At 41.8% G+C, this 20,346-nt stretch overlaps 1 protein-coding gene across 4 annotated transcripts in view; it reads right to left on the reverse strand.

Moving 5' to 3' along the window:
- syt19 (synaptotagmin XIX) overlaps positions 1 to 20,346 on the reverse strand; it is a 74,187-nt gene that overhangs the window by 15,818 nt on the left and 38,023 nt on the right. For all 4 annotated transcript variants that reach the window (XM_068046407.1, XM_068046406.1, XM_068046405.1 and 1 more), the window contains 2 exons: positions 18,832 to 18,951; positions 13,841 to 13,952 (listed from right to left, as the gene is read on the reverse strand). In XM_068046407.1, coding sequence (XP_067902508.1) covers positions 13,841 to 13,952; positions 18,832 to 18,951 — 232 coding nt within the window. The remainder of the gene's footprint in view (positions 1 to 13,840; positions 13,953 to 18,831; positions 18,952 to 20,346) is intronic.

The following is a 20,346-nucleotide window of genomic DNA, read 5'->3' on the forward strand; positions in this document are numbered from 1 at the left end:
ATTACTGGGCTGACGGTGTACATTAATAAGGATCATTTTGGTGTATGAACCTGGTCCTTCGGATATGCTATTCCTTCCTGATTGCTGTCCTTGAGGGTTTTTAATATGTAATTCTGAGTGATTTCTGCACTGTCCCCATAAGAACATTAAACTTTAATAAGCGCCTGTACCTTTGTTAGCTCTCTGGAGGCTGCCACAAAATAACGCACTCACAACAGAACACAAATCACTGTGTATGCTTAGATAACGAAGCCAAGATCTCATTTTCTAATCAGCGTTCAGTCGCTGGTGCCAGTGTTCTTAACTTGCTTGCGCAGAAGCAGTGAAACATTATCGTAAAAGGGGAGAACAATTAGCCCTGTTGTCTGTGAGCATTTGATCTTATGATCTTTTAAATTATGTTTAAGCAAGTCTCCTCAAATTTTTGAGATGAGGCAACATTCAATTCTTCCTTCACAGATTCTGTTGTCTGTGATCTGCTCTCCGGAAAGCTTTACTTCCTTTTCCCCACTAACATTTTATAATCTCTCAATTTATCTTATTTTGCACTGCCTTGGGCTAATGTTTCATCTGTCAATTATGAATGGAAGGAATTTCTATCTCTTATCCCTTGAAATTAATATGGTAGAATTCCCAATCTGCTTTGTCAGTTGTGCTTGCGTGATTCATGTGAACAAAGGTTAGTATAGCAGGCAATCAGGCCTTAGGACTGTTTCTCACACAATTCTAAGTACACGTTATTTTCTGGCCAAAATATTTCTGCCTAAGAATGCTCACATGTATGCAAGCCTCATTAACAGATCCCAAATAATTTTAAGATATTTAAATTAAGTGAGGGTGCAGATGCCTGTTTTGTTTCCCACCAGAATCGTGCTGTATGCTTTGGACTGAGACGTAAGTCATTTCTTTATTTCCATTTTTACAGTACATTTTTAGTGTTGGGTCGTTTTATTCAGTTATTTTGTCACTTTAATTTAAAAAATTAAATGTTTTGTACATATTTCTCTATTTATTTTGTCATTATGATAGGTCTTAAGTCAAAGTAAAAAGAGCCTGTCATCGTCTGCTAAGTCAATGGCATTTATAAGACTTTAGCAGTGAAGAGAAACATGAAAAAGAAAGGACATATAAAAAAATGAAGCTCTTCCAATGCCAACATTCGGAAGGACAAGGCATCTAAGTGATGGTATGAAAGTCAAAGTAAAATTAATGTTGGGGTTGGCTTTGAAATGTTTCAAATAGAATGGGGGGAATTTAAACTTTAAAAAAAGGTGGGTTTGGGTCAGGTGTTTTAAGTCTGAGAAATCTGTTTCTCCACCCAAGCCCGCCTCCAACCTGCCCATTTCCGGCCTTAACTGAAGCCAGAAGATAGACAGTTAGCCAACCCACTCCATGGAGGCAGGTTGGAGCTTTAAATAGAATAATGAGGCTAAGAGCCTGATTATCATTTTACTTTTCAACTTAAACTGCTGTCATTTGGGTTTCCTGAACATCGGGAACCCAGCAATTGCATTGAGGCAAGGATGGTGGATGCAGGAGATAAGTGCCTTTGCACCTACTTCCTGGGTCCAGCTGCCTGTCTGAGGACCTTCTGCGATCGGGCAATCCCCATGACCTTCCCACTGAAGCCTCCGATCCCACTATGAAGTCTCCAATCCCCCACCTCCACAAAGCCTCTGCTCCCCACCCCCCCCCCCCCCCACCCACCTCCGAGACTCCGTTCCCCCCGCAGGCCTACAATACCCCCACTCCACCTCAGGTCCCCGACCTCCAATCCACCCTCGTCTACTGGATCAGCAGCCCACCCGATCACTCTTCTTGATTGAAACCCCTCTTGCAGATAGACCCCCCCCACCCATCCTGATCAAGCCCCTTCCTCCCCTGCCCATATCATACCTCTTCTCCTCCCCTCACCCAATTGATCACTCTTCCCCCCCAGTCAACCTTCTTTCTCTCCCGCAATAGACCCCTCCTCCCAATTGACCCCTCTCCTTGCGTAACCGATCAACCCCTCCTCCTCCCCCACTCAATCGAGCCCCAACCCCACACAAATCTTTTGTGCTCCCTCTCTAATTCCTGCATCTTCCCAAAAGTGTGGTGCCCAGAATTGGACACAATATTCCAGTTGAGGCCAAACCAGTGTTTTGTACAGGTTTATCATGACTTCCTTGCTTTTTACTCTATGCTCCTACTTATAAAGCCCAGGATCCTGTATGCTTTATTAACCGCTTTCTCAACCTGCCCTGCAATCGTCAATGATTTGTGCACATATACCTCCTGGTTCCTCTACTCCTGCACCCCCTTCAGAATTGTACCCTCTATTTTGTATTGCCTCTCCTCAATCTTCCCACCAAAATGAATCACTTCACACTTCTCTGCATTAAATTTCATCTGCCACTTGTCCGCCCATTCCACCAGCCTGTCTATGTCCTCTTGAAGTTTATCACTATCCTCCTCACAGTTCACAATACTTCCAAGTTTTGTGTTATCTGCATACTTTGAAATTGTGCCCTGCACACCCAAGTCTAAGTCATTAATGTATATCAAAAAAAGCAGGGGTCCTAACACTGACCCCCTCGGGAACCCCACTGCATACCTTCCTCCAGACTGAAAAACAACCATTCATCACTATTCTCTGCTTCCTGTCATTCAGCCAATTTTGTATCCATGCTGTTACTGTCCCTTTTATTCCATGGGCTCTAACTTTCCCAACAAGTCTGTTATGTGACATTTTATCAAATGCCTCTTGGAAGTCCATGTACACCATATCAACCGCATTACCTTCAGCAACCCTCTCTGTTACCTCATCAAAAACTCAAGCAAGTTAGTTAAACACAATTTGCCCTTAACAAATCTGTGCTGGCTTTCCTTAATAATCCACATTTGTCCAAGTGACTGTTAATTTTGTACCAAATTATCATTTCTAAAAGCTTTCCCACCACTGAGGTTAAACTCACTGGTCTGTAGTTTCTGGGGTCATCTATATACGCTTTCTTGAACAAGGGTTAACATTGCAATTCTCCAGGCCTCTGGCACCACCCCTGAGGCCAGTGCCTCCATAACTTCCTCCCTTCTCTCAATATCTTTGGATGCATCTCATCTGGTCCTGGTGACTTATCAACCTTAAGTACAGCCAGCCAGCCTATCTAATACCTCCTCTTTATCACTTTTTATCCCATCCAGTGTCTCAACTACCTCCTCTTTCACTATGACTATAGTGTTTTGAAAATTGCATTGTGTATTTGGTCCACTTAATGCTACCATACACACATATACCAGCTAAGGGTGGCTGTAGGAGAATGAAAGAGTCCATGTTTTTAACAGCATGCAGCAGTTCTGTGTCTTACTAATTCTGCCTGAATATTACTGTTTAGTCCCAAGAACATCACAATTACTTGGGTGCAGCCATGCCCCCTGCCCCCATGCATAAATCCCCTTTTAGGTCCCTAATCAGTCCCACTCCTTTTATTATTTATATGCCTATAGAAGACATTTGGATTCCCTTTTATGTTAGCTACCAGTCTCTTCTCATATTCTCTCTTCGATTCTCTTGTTTGTTTTTTCATTTCATCTCTGAACCTTCTATATTCAGCCTGGTTCTCACTTGTATTATCCATCTGACTTCTGTCATATGCACCATTTTACTGCTTCATTTTACTCTCTATCTCTTTCATCATCCTGGGAGCTCTGCATTTGTTTGCACTACCTTTTCCCCTGGTGGGAATGTACTTTGACTGTACCCGAACTATCTCCTCTTTATAGGCAGCCCATTGTTCCGTTACAGTTTTGCCTGCCAATCTTTGATTCCAATTTACTTATACCAAGATACTTATACCAATCATCATATCAATAATCCTTGGCAATCAAGAGGAACATCTTCTGCAAGCTCTGATCAGGGTGCCAGTAACAAAGCTGTCCCATTTGCTGCAAGAACACTGCATCCATAAGGATTGCACTTAATTGGTAATGAAGGTCACCAATGCCCTGAACCTTTATGCATCCAGCTCCATCTAGGCGAGTGTAAAGATTAACTGCAGTATCCTTATTGTCTAAACATGTACCAAAAAGTTAACTTACACATCAGACAGCACAGCTACCACTTTCAACTCTTCTTGTGCTGGATAGCAATATGATATGGAATGATACCTGGACTGCAAAGGTTAAATTATGAGGAGAGGTTATACAAACTAGGGTTGTATTCCCTGGAATTTAGAAGCTTAAGGGGTGATTTGATCAAAGTTTTCAAGATATTAAGGGGAGCTAATCGGGTAGACAGAGATAAACTATTTGCACTGGTTGGGGAGTCTAGGACGAGGGGCTAAATCCTAAAAATTGGAGTCAGGTCTTTCAGGAGTGAAGTAAGGAAACACTTCTGCATGGAAAGGGTGGTAGAAGTTTGGCACTCTCTTCTGCAAATGGCAATTGATGCCAGATCAATTGTTAATTTTAAATCTGAGATTGGTAGATTCTTGTTAACCAAAATGATTAAGGGATATGGGGCAAAGGTGGGTATATGGAGTTAGATCACAGATCAGCCACGATCTCATTGAATGGCGGAACAGGCTCGAGGGGCTAAACTGCCTCCTCTTGTTCCTATGTTCCTAAGACGCATGTGTTCAATGTTCCTGCATTGCTACATTTCACAAACCACAGGCCATTGATAACAGCCACATGGCCATCCAGGCAGTAGATTTTTGCCACATCTCTGCCACCAGCATTTTCCCCTCCCCTACTGTGACTTCCCCACTGTTGCCAGCTTATGTTTGTTCACTGCACCCGACAGGATGTGCTGTGCTGGTATTTGTAAATATTGGTGGAAGAGATGCAGGATGCTGCAGGGTGCTCTCTAAGATCCTGTGCACTTTCCGTGTGTTAGGCTCATCATGGGTACAATTTTATTTAAGTGGGAGGCCACTGTGTAATGCCATAATACATTTAGAAACCTGAACGATACTCCAAATACTAAGCAGCCATATGAAATGGAAGCTGCAGGGGAAGTCCCTTCTCACATTTCGGGCCCTGAAGCTGGGAATGACTTGCTGCCTGTGACTTGCATTACAACACAGCTCAGTTCGGTACAGATGTGTGCACCACTAGAAAAACAGTATTCTGAGAGATGTTTCTATGATGTGTGTCTATCTATGTGACAGTGATTGAGAAGGTGACAAAGAAGATGAATAGTACTAATTCTGAGATTGAGTTGGCGTGCATCAGCATCTTCCTATACTCCATTAATGTTCTTATATGGTCATTTCGAAGGAAATCTAGCGCTTGAAATTTGTGAGCTGCCCTCCACTTCAATTCTGGCTGTCTCTCTTATTAAAGGCCATGTTGTCACACAAGCAGAGAAATAACCTTGAAATGTTGTAAAGTTGAAGGCGGACAGACATGCAGCCAACCTTTTATTCATCCTGTGTGTCAGTAAATCTTCATGCATCATATGTCGCTCATGTAACACTTCTATTCAAGAAAGGAGGGAGACAGAAAGCAGGAAACAATAGGCCAGTTAGCCTAACATCTATCATAGGGAAAATGCTAGAACCCATTATTGAGGAGGTAATAGCAGGACATTTAGAAAATCATAATACGATCAGGTAGAGTCAACATGGTTTTGTGAAAGGGAAATCGTGTTTGACTAATTTAATAGCGTTCTTTGAGGAACTAACAAGCAAGGTGGATAAAGGGGAACCTGTAGAGCTGGTGTACTTGGATTTCCAAAAGGCATTTGATAAGGTGCCACATCAAAAGTTACTACACAAAATAAGAACTCATCGTGTAGGGGTAACATATTACCATGGATAGAGGATTGGTTAGCTAACAGGAAGAAAACAGTAGGGATCAATGGGTCATTTTCGGGTTGGCAAGCTGTAAATTAGTGGAGTGTCACAGGGATCAGTGCTGGGGCCTCAACTATTTACAATCTATGTCAATGACATGGATGACGGGACCGAATGTATGGTAGCTAAATTTGTGGATGACACAAAGATAGGTTGGAAAGTAAGTTGTTAAGAGAACAGTAAGAGTCTACAAATGGATTTAGATAGGTTAAGTGAGAGGGCAAAAATTTGGCAGATGGAGTATAATGTGGGAAAATGTGAGGTTGTCCACTTTGGCAGGAAGAATAAAAAAGCAGTGTATTGTTTAAATGGAGATAGACTGCAGAACTGTACAGTACAGAGGGATCTGAGTGTCCTGGTACAGGAATCACAAAAAGTTAGTATGCAGGTACAGCAAGTGATTAGGAAGGCAAATGGAATGTTGGTGTTTATGTTGCAAGGGGAATTGAGTATAAAAGTAAGGAAGTGTTGCTACAGCTGTACAGGGCCTTAGTGAGAGTGCATCTGGAGTACTGTGTACAGTTTTGGTCTCCTTACGTAAGGAAGAATAAAATTGCATCAGAAGCAGTTCAGAGAAGGTTCACTCAACTGATTCCTGGGATGATAGGGTTATCTTATGAGGAAAGGTTGAGCAAGTTGGGCCTACACCCATTGGAATTTAGAAGAATGAGGGGTGTTCTTATTAAAACATGTAAGATTCTGAGGGGATTTGACAGGGTCGATGCTGAGAGGATGTTTCCCCTGGTGGGGGAGTCTAGAACTAGGGGACACAGTTTAAAAATTAGGCGTCTCCCATTTAAGACTGAGATGAGGAGAAACTTTTTCTCTCAGAGGGTTATTAGTCTGTGGAATTCTCTTCCCCAGAGAGCAGTGGAGGCTGGGTCATTGAATATATTCAAGGCTGAGTTGGATATATTTGTGATCAACAATGGAGTCAAGGGTTATGGAAGGCAGACAGAAAAATGGAGTTGAGGCCACAATCAGGTCAGCATGATCTTATCAAATGGCAGAGCAGCCTTGAAGGGCCGAATGGCCTACTCCTGCTCCTAATACTTGTGTTCTTGTGTGTTTGAATGATATTATGGGTGAGGGCCTATGGCAGTGTGAGTATGCCAAGTATTTCAGTTTGTTATGTACATAAAGAGCAAGGGAATAACTAAGGAAAGAGTAGGGCCTATTAGGAACCAAAAAGGTAACCTATGTGTTGAGACTGAGGATGTGGATAAGGTTCTTAATGAATACTTTGTGGCTGTCTTCACAAAAGGGGGCTCAATGATGACATCATTGTTAAGGAGGAAGTGTGAGAAATATTTTATGGGATGAACCTTGTAAGAGAAGAAGTATTAAATGGTTTGACACCTTTGAAAGTCGATAAATTGCCAGGCCCAAATGAAATATATCCCAGGTTGTTAAAAGAAGCAAAGGAGGAAATTGCATAGGCTCGGACCATCATATTTCAAGCTTCCCTAGCTACAGGAGTAGTGCCAAAGGATTGGAGGACTGCCAATGTTGTACCATTGTTTAAAAAGAGAGGAAGGGATAACCTGAGTAATAATAGGCCAGTTAGCTTAACTTCAGTTGTGAGCAAATTATTGGGATCAATTCTGAGGGACTGTACAAACCTTCATATAGATTAATCAAGGAAAGTCTGCATGGATTTAAAGGAAGGCCATGCCTGACGAACCTGATTGAATTTTTTGAGGAGGTGACAAGTAGAATTAATGAGGGCAGTGTAGGGGATGTGGTCTACATGGATTTTAGCAAGGCTTTTAACAAGGTCCTACATGGCAGGCTGGTCAAAAAGGTAAAGCCCTTGGGATCCAAGGGAGAGTGGCAAATTGGATCCAAAATTGGCTGAGTAACAGGAAGCAAAGGGTAATGGTTGACGGGTGTTTTTGCAACTGGAAGGCTGTTACCATAGGATTCCGTGGGGCTCAGTACTTGGTCCCTTGCTTTTTGTAGTTTATTTGATGATTTAGACTCAAATGTAGGGGGCATGATAAAGAAATTTGCAGATGATACAAAAATTGTGTGTTGACAGTGAGGAGGAAAGCTTTAGACTGCAGGAAGATATAGATGGTCTGGTTAGTTGAGCAGTAAAGTGGAAAATGGAATTCAATCTGGAGAAGTGTGAGGTATTGTATTTTGGGAGGTGCAATAAGGCAAGGGAATACACAATAAATGGAGGATACTGAGTAGTGTGGAGGAACAGAGGGTCCTTGCAGTGTATCTCCACAGATCCTTAAAGGTAGCAGGACAGGTCAACAAGATGTTAAGAAGGCAAAGAGCATGCTTTCCTTTATTTGTCGAGGCATAGACTATAAGAGCAGGGAGGTTATCCTAGAACTGTATACAACACAAGTTAGACCACAGCTTGAGTACTGTGTACAGTTCTAGTCACATTACAGGAAAGATGTGATTGCACTGGGGAGGGTGCAGAGGAGATTTATGAGGATGTTGCCAGGACTGGAAAATTTAAGCTATGAGGAAAAATTGGATAGGCTGGGGTTGTTTTCCTTGGAACAGAGAAGGCTGAGGGTTGACTTAATTGAGGTGTATAAAATTATGAGGGGCCTAGATATAGTAAATAGGGATGACCAATTTACCTTAGCAGAGGGGTCAAAAACCAGGGGGCATAGATTTAGAGTAATTGGTAGAAGGATTAGAGGGGAGATGAGGAAACATTTTTTCACCCAGAGAGTGGTAGGGACCTGGGTGAAAGGGTGGTAGAGGCATAAATCCTCAGTACATTTTAAAAGTACTTGGATGTTTACTTGAAAAGCCATGATCTGCAGGGCTATGGACCAAATGCAAGAAGGTATGTAACTCTTCGTCAACCGAGACAGACACGATAGGCCGAATGGCCTCCTTTTGTGTAGTAACTTTTCTTACACCCAAATCATGCAGCAACATGTCCCCCTCAACAGCTGTGAATCAGGAGGGAGCAAGTGCTCTATCACTATTTCACTTGCTCACAGTCTCCATTTCCTGCCTCCACATTTGTTTTTCCTCCCCATGGTACTTACCAGCCACTTCCTGCCTTCCAACAGCTTTGGAAAGGTGCGTTTGCACCCTTTAGAAAGGCCTTAACAATTGTTGTCCCTTAAATATTTACTGCAGCCCTTTGGAGCACTTTATATGTGTCATTTTTTTACCCGCTTTAACAAACTCTCACACGCAAGCACAAACCAGATAGGAAACTGGATCATCAGCCCCTAACAATTGTTTATAGCACTGCTGTTATTTGTCACAATAATATTAATAATAAGACAGGGGGTGGGGTGCCCTGCTGCAGCTGCTTCCAGAGGATTGGTTTATCCTGATGTTTAACCATCATTCCACTGTAGTTTAATTGGTTCCCAGATATTAGGGTTTAGTTCTGTGCAGATACTGAATGTTTCTTGTATTTTTTAAGTTAATTTAGAATGATTTTCTATTGAATGCTATCAAATGATTCTTCCAGCAAACAAACAATTTATAAATCACTGGTTAGGCCTCAGCTCGAGGATTGTGTTCCATTCTGGGCACCACACTTTAGGAAGGGTGGCAAAGCCCTTAGTGAGGGTGCAGAGGAGATTTGCTAGAATGGTACCAGGGTAAGAGACTTCAGTTATGTGGAGAGACTAGAGAAGCCAGGATTGTTCTCCTTAGAACAGAGAAAGTTAAGGGGAGATTTAATAGAGATGTTTAAAATTATGAAGGGTTTTAATAAGAGTAAATAAGGAGGAACTATTTCCACTGGCAGAAGGGTTAATAACTAGAGGACACCTATTTAAGGTATTTAGCAAAATAACCAGAGAAGATTAGGAGACTTTTTTATGCAGCGAGTTGGTGTGATCTGAAAAGTACTGTTTGAAAGGGTGGTGGAAGCAGATTTGTGAGTAACTTCCAAGGAGGAATTGGAAATATACTTGAAAAGGAAAAATTTGCAGGGATGTGGGGAAAGAGCAAGAACTTTGGACAAGTTAGATAGCTCTTTCAAAGAGCCAGCACAGGCATGATGGGCTGAATGGTTTCCTTATGTGCTGTATGATTCTATGACTCAATTGAGTGATATTATCACACACTGTCAAATTCAAAGTATACTGCTATATGCGTTATGCCACACTAAATTGCTAAAAACCTAATGCTATTATACTACATTACCTGCCACATGTTCCAGTTATTCTTCAGGTCAATCACAAACAGACCTCACTATCACTAGATAAACACATTTGAAACAGGTTTTCTTTCATCTGTTTTCGGCACGTGGGTGACACTAGCAGGCAGTATTTATTGCCCATCCCTATTTCTCATGAAAACATTAAGAGCCAACTACAGTGGAACTGGAGTCATGTGTAGGTCAGACCAGGGAGGGGTGGCTGATTCTCTCCCTTGAAGGATATTAGTGAACCAGTGGGTTTTTACGACAATTCAACAACTTTCATGGTCATTTACTGGCGCCAGCCTACAAATTGTCAGATTCATTGAATTCGATTTCACAACTTTGAGCTCACAGCCAAAGTTTTCTAGTCCAGTCTAGCCATATTCACTAAACTACAGTAGCCCATCTTAACTCATCCATTTGAAAAAATATGATTTAGATCATCTACCAGGATCTAAGCTTTTAGTCTCCACAACTCTAACCAGGAGACTATTGCAAGTGTTGATCGCTTTGCATGAAGGAGTTTTTATTGATATCGGTCCTAAATTGACCTTTCATCAGTTTTAGTCACTATACCCTTGCTCTAATGTATTGGCATGCCTCCATTTAGTCCTCCAGGTTGTCTTGTATCTACTTCATTTTCATTCAGTACTCATGTCAGCATTGCCACTTTCAAAGTCACTGCAACAAAGGAATAAAACCTAAACACACTAATACTGACAATGTGAATAACAAACACAGTATATATTTACAAAATAAATGGCAGTTAAAGATAGTAATCCCATCTCGGGTATTACTCCAGCTTTGTTCTTTTAATTTTTACAATGTTCTTTCCAACCCTTCTATGGAATCAGAGTTTTCTAATTACTCCCTTGGATCAATTATTCTATACATTAATCTTTATACAAGAAGTTATATGCTCATTAAAATAATGTGCTGCAATGTGTGCTAAAACGGAATAATTCTTGAGTTTATGAAAAACTGTGAAAAAAATATCAACAGGATTTAAAACATAACTCGCTATTTAAGATTCATATTCTCTATTTTATTTTGTTTGCCCTGCATCATTTTTAGGCATCCCAGGTTTCTGGGTATGCAACTATTTATTTTATTCATTCACAGGACATGGGCATCCCTGGCAATGCCAGCATTTATTGCCATCCTTAATTGCCCTTGAAAAGGTGGTGGTGAGCCACCATCTTGAACTGCTGCAGTCTGTGTGCTATTTGGAAGGGAGTTGCAGAATTTGACCCAGTGACAGTAAAAGAACAACGATATATTTCCAAATCAGGATGGTGAATGACTTGGAGGGGAACTTACAGATAGTGGTGTTCCCATGCATCTGCTGCCCTTGTCCTTCTGGTGGTTAAGGCCGTAGATTTGGGAGGTGCTTGGCAAGTTGCTGCTATATATCTTGTAGATGGTAAAAGCTACAGCCACGATATGCCAGTTGTGCAGGGAGTGATTATTTAAGGTAGTGGATGAGTTGCCAATCAGTTAGGCTGCTCTGTCCTGGATGTCGCTGAGTTTCTTGAGTATTGTTGGAGCTGCAGCCATCCAGGCAAGTGGAGAGTTTGCTATCACACTCATGACTTGAGCCTTGTAGATGGCAGACAGGCTTTCGGGAGTCAGGAGGTGAGTTACTCGCCACAGAATTCGCAGACTCTGGCCTGCTCTTTTAGCCACAGTATTTATGTGGCTGGTCCAGGGTAGGCTTCTGGTCAATCATAACCCCCAGAATGTTGATGGTGGGGGATTCAGGGATGGTAATGCCATTGAATGTTAAGATGAGATGGTTAGATTCTGCCTTGGAAATGGTCATTGCCTGGCACATGTGTGGCATGAATGTTACTTGCCACTTATTATCCAAGCCTGAAGGTTGTCCAGGTCTTGCTGCATGCAGACATGGACTGCCTTATTATCTGAGGAGTTGCAACATGGAAAAGTATTGATTCATCACTTGAGGGAGGGCAGTAGGTGGTAATCAGCAGGAAATTTCCTTGTCCATGTTTGACCTGATGCCATGAGACTTCATGGGATCAGAGTTAATGTTGAGGATTCCCAGGGTCACTCCGTCCCAACTGTATACCACAGTGCTGCCACCTCTGGGACGTTGTCTGAAAGGTCTGATTCTGTGCGTATGATTATGTTAGATTGTTACCCAACTAGTATGTAGGATATCTCTTCCAATTTTGGCACAAGTCCCCATATGTTAGTGAGGAGAACCTTACAGGGTCGATTGGGCTCGGTGTGCCTTTGTCATGTATGCTCGTGGTGCTCAGCTCAGTGTCGAGTGATCCATCCAATTTTATTCTTATTCAACTTTTTCATAGTGGCTTGGTACAACTGAGTGGCTTGCTAGGCCATTTCAGTGGGCGGTTAAAAGTCAACCACATCGCTGTAGGTCTGGAGTCACATTAGGCTAGACCGAGTAAGGACACAGATTTCCTTCCCTGAAGGGCGATAGTGAACCAGATGGATTTTAGGACAATCCAGTCATTACTGATACTAGCTTTTTATTTCAATTTTTAAAAATTTAAGTAACTGAATTTAAACTCCCCAGTAGCTGTGGTGGGATTTGAATATATGTGTCTGGATCATTAGTCCAGACCTGCTGGATTACTAGTCCAGTAACATAAACACTATGTGAGGAATTTTATGCTCTCTCCCACGGTGTGTTTGGAGGTGGGAAGAGCATTTAATCGGGCAGGATGGTGGCAGAGGGCCCCTGCCACCTTCCTGCCTCCACCCCAATTATGTCTGTGGTGGGAAGGCTCTCCTGTGGTGGGAAGGCCCATGGACGGCCTTCCTATCCTGCCCCAATTGAGACCTTTAAGTGGGCAGTTAATGCCCAAATAAGGGCCTCATCTTGCCTCCACTGGTATTAGCCCAGCAGCAGCTGGGCCTGTCACCAGACGGGTAACACACAAGCACACCCTTGCAGGTTGCTTTACAGCTCTGGAAGTGGGAGGGGATTTCCCTCATTTAAAGGCATTTAGTGCCTGATTGAGGGATCTGGCATCCTTACGGGGGCCCCCGCTGAGAGCCAACCCAGCCCTTGCTGCTAACTCCCCTCCACCCACCTCCCCCACGACCACCATCCCGCGAAACCCCTCCTGCTCTGACTCACCTGTGGCCTCGGTCCAGTACCTCCAGTGTGTCCATAACCGGCATCAGCCACTGTCTCCGCCTTGGTGCTGCTCAGTAAAAGAGCTGCCGGCCTCTAAATTGTCAGCAGTTCTCAACAGGCGGGACTTACGTTGCCAGAGTCCTTAATCCTGTGGAAGGCCTGCCGCTGCCCACTTAAGTGCCTATTTGGCATGCAATGCGGCAGACATTCCCCAGAGGAGTCGATGCAGGGCTCTCGCCGGCGCTTTAGCAGGTGGCCGAGACACCGGTTGCCCACATAAAATCCACCCCACCCCCCCATGCTACTATATCCCATATTCACTAATACAGCCACTAGGTAGTGTGCAAGATTATCCTTGGTGATTTACCATCAATCTTCCAATGGAGTATTACATGCTGTCTATGTGGCACCTGCATTTGACAATATGGTCCAAGATCAGGAACTTACTGGCCAGACCTGAAAAACACATCTTATCTTTACGTGGCATGGAAATATCAGTGCATGAGCTCATCGACCAACTGTCTCCAGAACATTTAGTGATTCAGGCTTGAACACCCATTATAAACACATCATTCTTAGAAGAACAGGAAAGATAAGATCACCTGAGAGGTAAAGGGTTTATTGAATACAAATTTAAATGAAAACAAGCCTGCTAAATTCTGTTATCATAAGGTATTATCCCTAAATGGCTCAAGCTTAATGTAATATAAAAATTAAAGCTTTAAATACCTGTATCTGGACTGTTGCTCAGGCAGCCAGTTTTCACTTTCAGCAGTGCAACTTCCAATTTTCGGGCTGTTGGAAGATATTTAAGAGACAGAAAAATTTCCCCGACAAGCTCCTGAAGGAAGCAAAAACAAATAAAATAATAGTAGACCTGAAGTTTATGCATGTGCCTTAATCAGTTCACCTTCTGTCAGTTTTAAGCGATTATGAAATCTGGGGTGCACAAGCTGCATCTTCAGGCATATTTTTATTATTGGAGTCCTGGAAGTGTAACTTCTGCAAGCAATCTCTTGCTAGCTTGCCAGTTCCAGGGACAAACATCATATTACATTACATTACAGTGGTTCTTCTGACGCAGCTTTTGGACAATTGTGGCCCACATCCCATTCACATGAGGCTCAGAATTTTATATGCTACTTCTAGCTTGCTGTGGGATGTTGACTTCCTCTCCTCATGTTGGGAAACTCATGGGACGCACAGTTATCCCATACAGCAAATGAAAGGGCTCAATTAGATTATATTTATGAAATAGAACTATAATAAGTTTTTCCCTTCTTCTGGGAAAATCCTTAGCCTCAACTCAACAACACCCCATTCTGACAGAATTAAACTGTGTGGCAAATTGCAGGCACAGGCTAGTGTCTCTTCACTTCAGCTTGCATTCTTCAGATTACTCACTGAGAAAGGTTTTGGTTCAAATTGTGGTGCTCAACATATGGCTGCTGAATAGCACTGGCATAGAAACATAGGAATGTAGGAGCAGAAGTAGGCCATTTGGCCCTTCGAGTCTGCGCCACCACTTGATAAAATCATGGCTGACCTGATTGTGGTCTCAACTCCACTTTCTTGTCTGTCCCCCATTACCCTTGACTCCCTTGTCTATCAGAAATCTATCTAACTCAGCCTTGAATAAATTCAATGACCTAGCCTCCATTGTTTTCTAGGGAAGAGAATTCCACAGAATAAGGACCCACTGAGAGAAAAAAAATTCTCACTTCCATTTTAAAAGGGAGACCTCTTATTTTTAAACTGTGTCCCCTAGTTCTAATCTCCCCACAAGAGGAAACATCTTCCCAGTATCCACTCTATCAAGTCCCCTCTGTAGCTTATATGTTTCAGTAATATCACCTCTCATTCTTCTAAACTCCAATGGATAAAGGCGCAACCTATTCAACCTTTCTTCTTAAGGTAAGTCCTTTATCCCAGGAATGAATCGAGTGAACCTTCTCTGAACTGCCTCTAATGCTTTTTCAAATAAGGAGACCAAAACTGTAACAGTACTCTAGATGTGGTCACACCAAGGCCCTATACAGCTGCAGTAAAACTTCCCTACTTTTATATTCCATTCCCTTTGCAATAAACACAAACCTTCCATTTGCCTTCTTAATCACTTACTGTACCTGCATACTTAGTTTTGTGATTCATGTACCAGGACACCCAGATCCCTCTTTACCACCGAGTTCTGCAATCTCTCTCCATTTAAATAGTTTACTGATTTTCTATTCTTCCTGCCAAAGTGGACACATTATACAGCATCTGCCAAATTTTTGCCCACTCGCTTAACCTATCTATATCTTTTGTAGACCCTTTACCTCCTCTTGCCAATTTACTTTCCTACCTACCTGGGTGTCATCAGCAAATTTAGCTACCATACATTCAGTCCCTTCATCCAAGTTATTTATATAGTGTCATGCTAGGCCCCCATCTCCCAAAAAGGAAGCACATTAATGTTGTCATGAACTTGATTTTAAACTACTACAAGTGAAGAAAGGACTTGTTAAACAGATCAGCCATGACTGGAAAAGACATTTGCATATTAACAGATTGTGCTTGGAAGGACAAAGGACCATTCCCTGACACATTCAATCCACAATGGACCTTGATCACGAGGTATTGGTGTAAAAGGAGCTTTCCAGAGACTGCTAAGGTGATACAATCCAAGACGTGGTCAGACCAGTTAGTCACATGACTAACCTGCTTGGCAACTTGGGTTTTTCTGAATTTTACAAACAGTTTGAACTGAGAGTGTATGTTTGCTCCTGGACTGAGAAGAGCTGTCCTCTCTGCTCCCATCTCTTTCTCACAAGCCTCTGAATCTACTGAAGACACATGAATCCCAAGTGAGAAAAGTCTCCTACAGCAAACAAGATTTAAGAAGAATACTGGGCCCCAACGAAAAGCAAGATCTACCTACAATCAAAGATTCTACAGTGAGCTCTAAGAACCGTAACAAAGGTTCTTCAGATATTGCCTCAAACCTTTCCACTTTATTTTTCTTCTGCTTTTTTCTGTCTCTATTTGCATGTGTTTATCACGTGTTTATGCTGGCATGGGCATGCCGTGTATCCATGGGCATTAACTGAATTAGAGTTTAAGTTTAATAAATTTCAATTTTTCTTCTTTCAACCTAAGAAAGCCTGTTTGTGCTGGTTTCTTTGCCTTATAATTGGAAAGTGGTGAACAAGGATTCACCAAGGGGAAGCTAAAAACACGGTGTGTTTAAAATTAAACCCTGTTATGGTGAGACCAGATGAAGGCTGAGAGGGACCCCTAGCCACCTTTCTCACCTGGTCGTAACAATAGATTGTAAATAGTTGAAAACCCAGCACTGATCCCTATGGCACTCCGCTAGTACAGCTTGCCAAACTGTAAAAGACCCTTTTATCCCTACTCTCTGTTTCCTGTTAGCTAACTGGTCCTTTATCCATGCTAATATGTTACCCACTTCACTAGGAGCTCTTCTTGATGTGGCACCTTATCAATGCCTTTTGGAAATCCAAGTTCACCACATCTGCAGGTCCCCCTTGATCCACCTTGCTTGTTACTTCTTAAAAGAACTCTAATAATTTAGTCAAACCCGATTTCCTTTTGACTCTGTTTAATCCCATTATGATTTTCTAAGTACCTGCTATAACCTCCTTAATAATGGATTCTAACAATTTCCCTATGACAGATGTTAGGCTAACTGGCCTATAGTTTCCTGCTTTCTGTCTCCCTCCTTTCTTGAATAAAGGTGTTACATTTGCGATTTTCCAATCTGCTGGGACCCTTCCAGAATTTAAGGAATTTTGAAAGATTATAACCAATGCCTCTGCTATCTCTGCAGCCTCTTCTTTTCAGATTCAAGGGTTCAAGCCATCAGGTCCTGGGGACTTGTCAGCCTTTAGGTCTAATATTTTTCCCAGTACCTTTTCCCTGGTGATGGTGTTGGTTTTAAGTTCCTCCCTCCCTTTCACTTCTTGATTTTTAAGTATATTTGGGAAGTTTTCTAAGTCTTCCATAGTGAAAACAGACATAAAATAAGTGTTCAACACTTCTGCCATTTCCTTGTTTTCCATCATCAATTCCCCAGACACACTCTCTAGAGGACCAACACTTGCTTTAGTTACTCTTTTCCTTTTTAAATTCTTGTAGAAACTCTTACTATCTGTTTTTGTATTTCTAGCTAGCTTTCTCTCATACACTAATTTCTCTCTTTTTTTAGTCATCTTTTGCTGATTCTGAAAATCTGCCCAATCCTCTGACTTGCCACTAATCTTTGCAGATTTGTAGTGTTTCTTTCAATTTGATACAATCCTTAACTTATTTATTTAGTCACAGATGATGCATCCTTCTCAAAGACTTTTTCTTTCTCACTGGGATAAATCTTTTCTGAGAGTTATGAAATATCTCCTTAAAAGTCTGCCACTGCATTTCTACTGTCTTATCTTTTAACCTAGTTTCCCAGTTCACTTTAGCCAACTCTGCCTTCAATTCTATCCTTATAATTACCTTTATTTAGGTTTAAACACTAATCTTAGACTCACACTTCTCACCTTCAAACTGAACATGAAATTCTATCATGATATGATCGTCGTCACGTAGAGGCTGCTTTACTACAAGTTTATTGATTAATCCAGTCTCATTGCACATTGCCAGGTCTAAAATAGCCTGCTCCCTGATTGGCACTAAAATGTACTACTCTAAGAAATTGTCCCAAATACACTCTATGAACTCATTTTCAAGGCTACTTTTGCCAATCTGTTTCACCTAATCTACATGTAGATTAAAATCACCCATGATTATCGCAGTACCTTTCTTTCTTATTTATGTCTTCCTGTATACTCTGTCCTACAGTGTAACTACTGTTAAGGGGCCTATAAACTACTCCCCCAAGTGACCTCTTATCTTTCCTATTTCTTATCCCTACCTAAACTGATTCTACATCTTGCTCTTTCGAGCTCTGGTCATCCTCACTGTATTAATGTCATCCTTATACCCCACCACTTATCCTAGCTTCCTGTCTTTTTGAAATGTCAAATGCCCTTCAATATTCAGGTCCCAGCCTTGGTCACCTTGAACCATATCTCTGCAGTGGCTATCAGGCCATACATATTTATTTCTATCTGTGCTAACAATTCATTCATTTTGTTACAAATGCCGCGCACATTCAAATAAAGAGCATTTAATTCTGTCCTTTTACCAGTTTTGCAATCTCTGACTTTATCTGCTGGTGCACTCTTAAGTTTGTGTGCTCTGTCCCTTCCTGCCACATTCTGGTTATCATTACCCAATTCACTACCTTGCTCTATTACCTTGTCGTTTCTCTTTAATTTACCAGGTCTCCGCTCACATGATTCCTCCCCCCCACCACCCACTGTTTAGTTTAAAGCCCTAGCTATTGCCCAAGTTATATGACTTGCCAGAGCACTGGTCCCAGCATGGTTCAGGTGAAGACTGTCCCAACGGTACAGCTCCCACTTTCCCCAATACTGGTGTCAGTACCCCACGAATCGAAACCCATTTCTCCCACACCAGTCTTTCAGCCACACATTCATCTCTCTAATCTTATTTACCCTATGCCAGTTTGCTTGTGGCTCAGGTAATAATCCAGAGATTATTACTTTTGAGTTTCTGCTTTTTAATTATCCCCTAGCTGCTCATAATCCCTAAGGAGAACCTCTTTCCTAGTCCTTTCTATGTAGGGAGAGGCTAGAAAGTGGCATATTTTGTACCTTTTGAACCTTCTGTAACTCCTCACAGAATTCTACTGTGTTTGATAATTCCAAGTTGCTGAACGACATGCGCACTTCTCCTAGAACATCACGTCGTGAATATTTGTCAAAATCCCAGACCTGAGAAAAGATTATTTATTCAGAATTCGATTGCACAAAGGGCTAAAGTTCAGAGAAAGCAGGTCATAAATGTCAATAAGATCTGCCTAAATAGACTGTCAACTTCTGTTTGTTGGTGGATTAAAAGAGTTTGCTCTTATCCTGTTAGATGAGTGAAGTTTAAACAGTGTAAAAGATAACAGTGAAATTATTACATACGGACAGTGTGTGGAGGAGGGGAATTTAAATACCAAAGGTATTTAAATGAGAAATTTTGAGCATTATCAGAGAATGCTCTGAATTATGAACCAATTCATACAGTTCTGCAATTTTCTCACATTTTTCAGGAATTGCAACAAATGGCATTGGATGCGAGCACCATTTTGGAGAATCACACTAAAACAGAGAGGTGCTAAGATTTATGATATGGACCTGTAAATTTGATTTAACGCAATAGTAAGTGTAGAGAAACAAATGACTTGTGTTCTCTCCTGTTACTGGCCAAACCAGTAGGAAGAGATGCCAGGTACATCTCACAAGGCAGAGTAACTGTAAGCATGGTCATACACTTCCTCAAAGCTGGTTACAGAACAGCATTGACAGAATCCTGGGAATCTACGCAATCTCTTAGACAGGGAAAAGTGTGCAGTACTGGGGCAGTTAAAACCAGGGGTTGAGCAGGGAGGCGAGGAAATACTTTTCAAATAAAATAACCACTTCTGCTTTGTTGAACCGTTCTCAATTTTCAAACCTTATGCAGCTTTTTCAAATGTCTATTCACTGATAATGACAAAAATGAAGTTCTGTCGAAGGAACCTTTGTGAATTGCCATAGTGCATCCTATAGATCAGGGGTCACCAACCTTTTCTTTAGTAAGAGCAACTTATGATAAATGAAAAATATCATGATAAACTTAAACATATATTGAAAAAATATGGATAGATAAATGCAAACTAAATATGTAGCTATTATAACTATATTATAGCAACCTACAATCCACTTACATTAACAGGATAGGGAGACCAGAGGTGAGAAACACTCACCAACACGACTCCAGTAAACATCACACAAGGAAAAGGAGGAGCAGTTGCTGTGCCTGCCTTCTGCTCTCAGTTGTGTCCCAAGTGGTTTCTCCCTCTCCTTCCCCAGGCCCCCTTTATAACTGAGCTAAGTTTCCTTTAATGTTTTGGGATTTGATGCTACAGTTTATTCATTCTTAGTTCCTCCAAAAAGCTAGAAAGCTGGTAGCCATTAACCCAGGTCTATCACTGGGAAAAGCCCTGCAGCTGCCATCCCACTTGGTGCAAACGCAGTACTGGTACCTTCTTATTGGGGGTGTTTGACCCTACACCGGGTATTTATGAAGCTTCCCCACCCACTCGCCAGCTCCATTCCTCTCCTGCACTTGGCGGCTTC

This window comes from Heterodontus francisci, chromosome 14 (assembly GCF_036365525.1).
Source record: "Heterodontus francisci isolate sHetFra1 chromosome 14, sHetFra1.hap1, whole genome shotgun sequence".
NCBI classification, from domain to species: Eukaryota; Metazoa; Chordata; class Chondrichthyes; order Heterodontiformes; family Heterodontidae; genus Heterodontus; species Heterodontus francisci.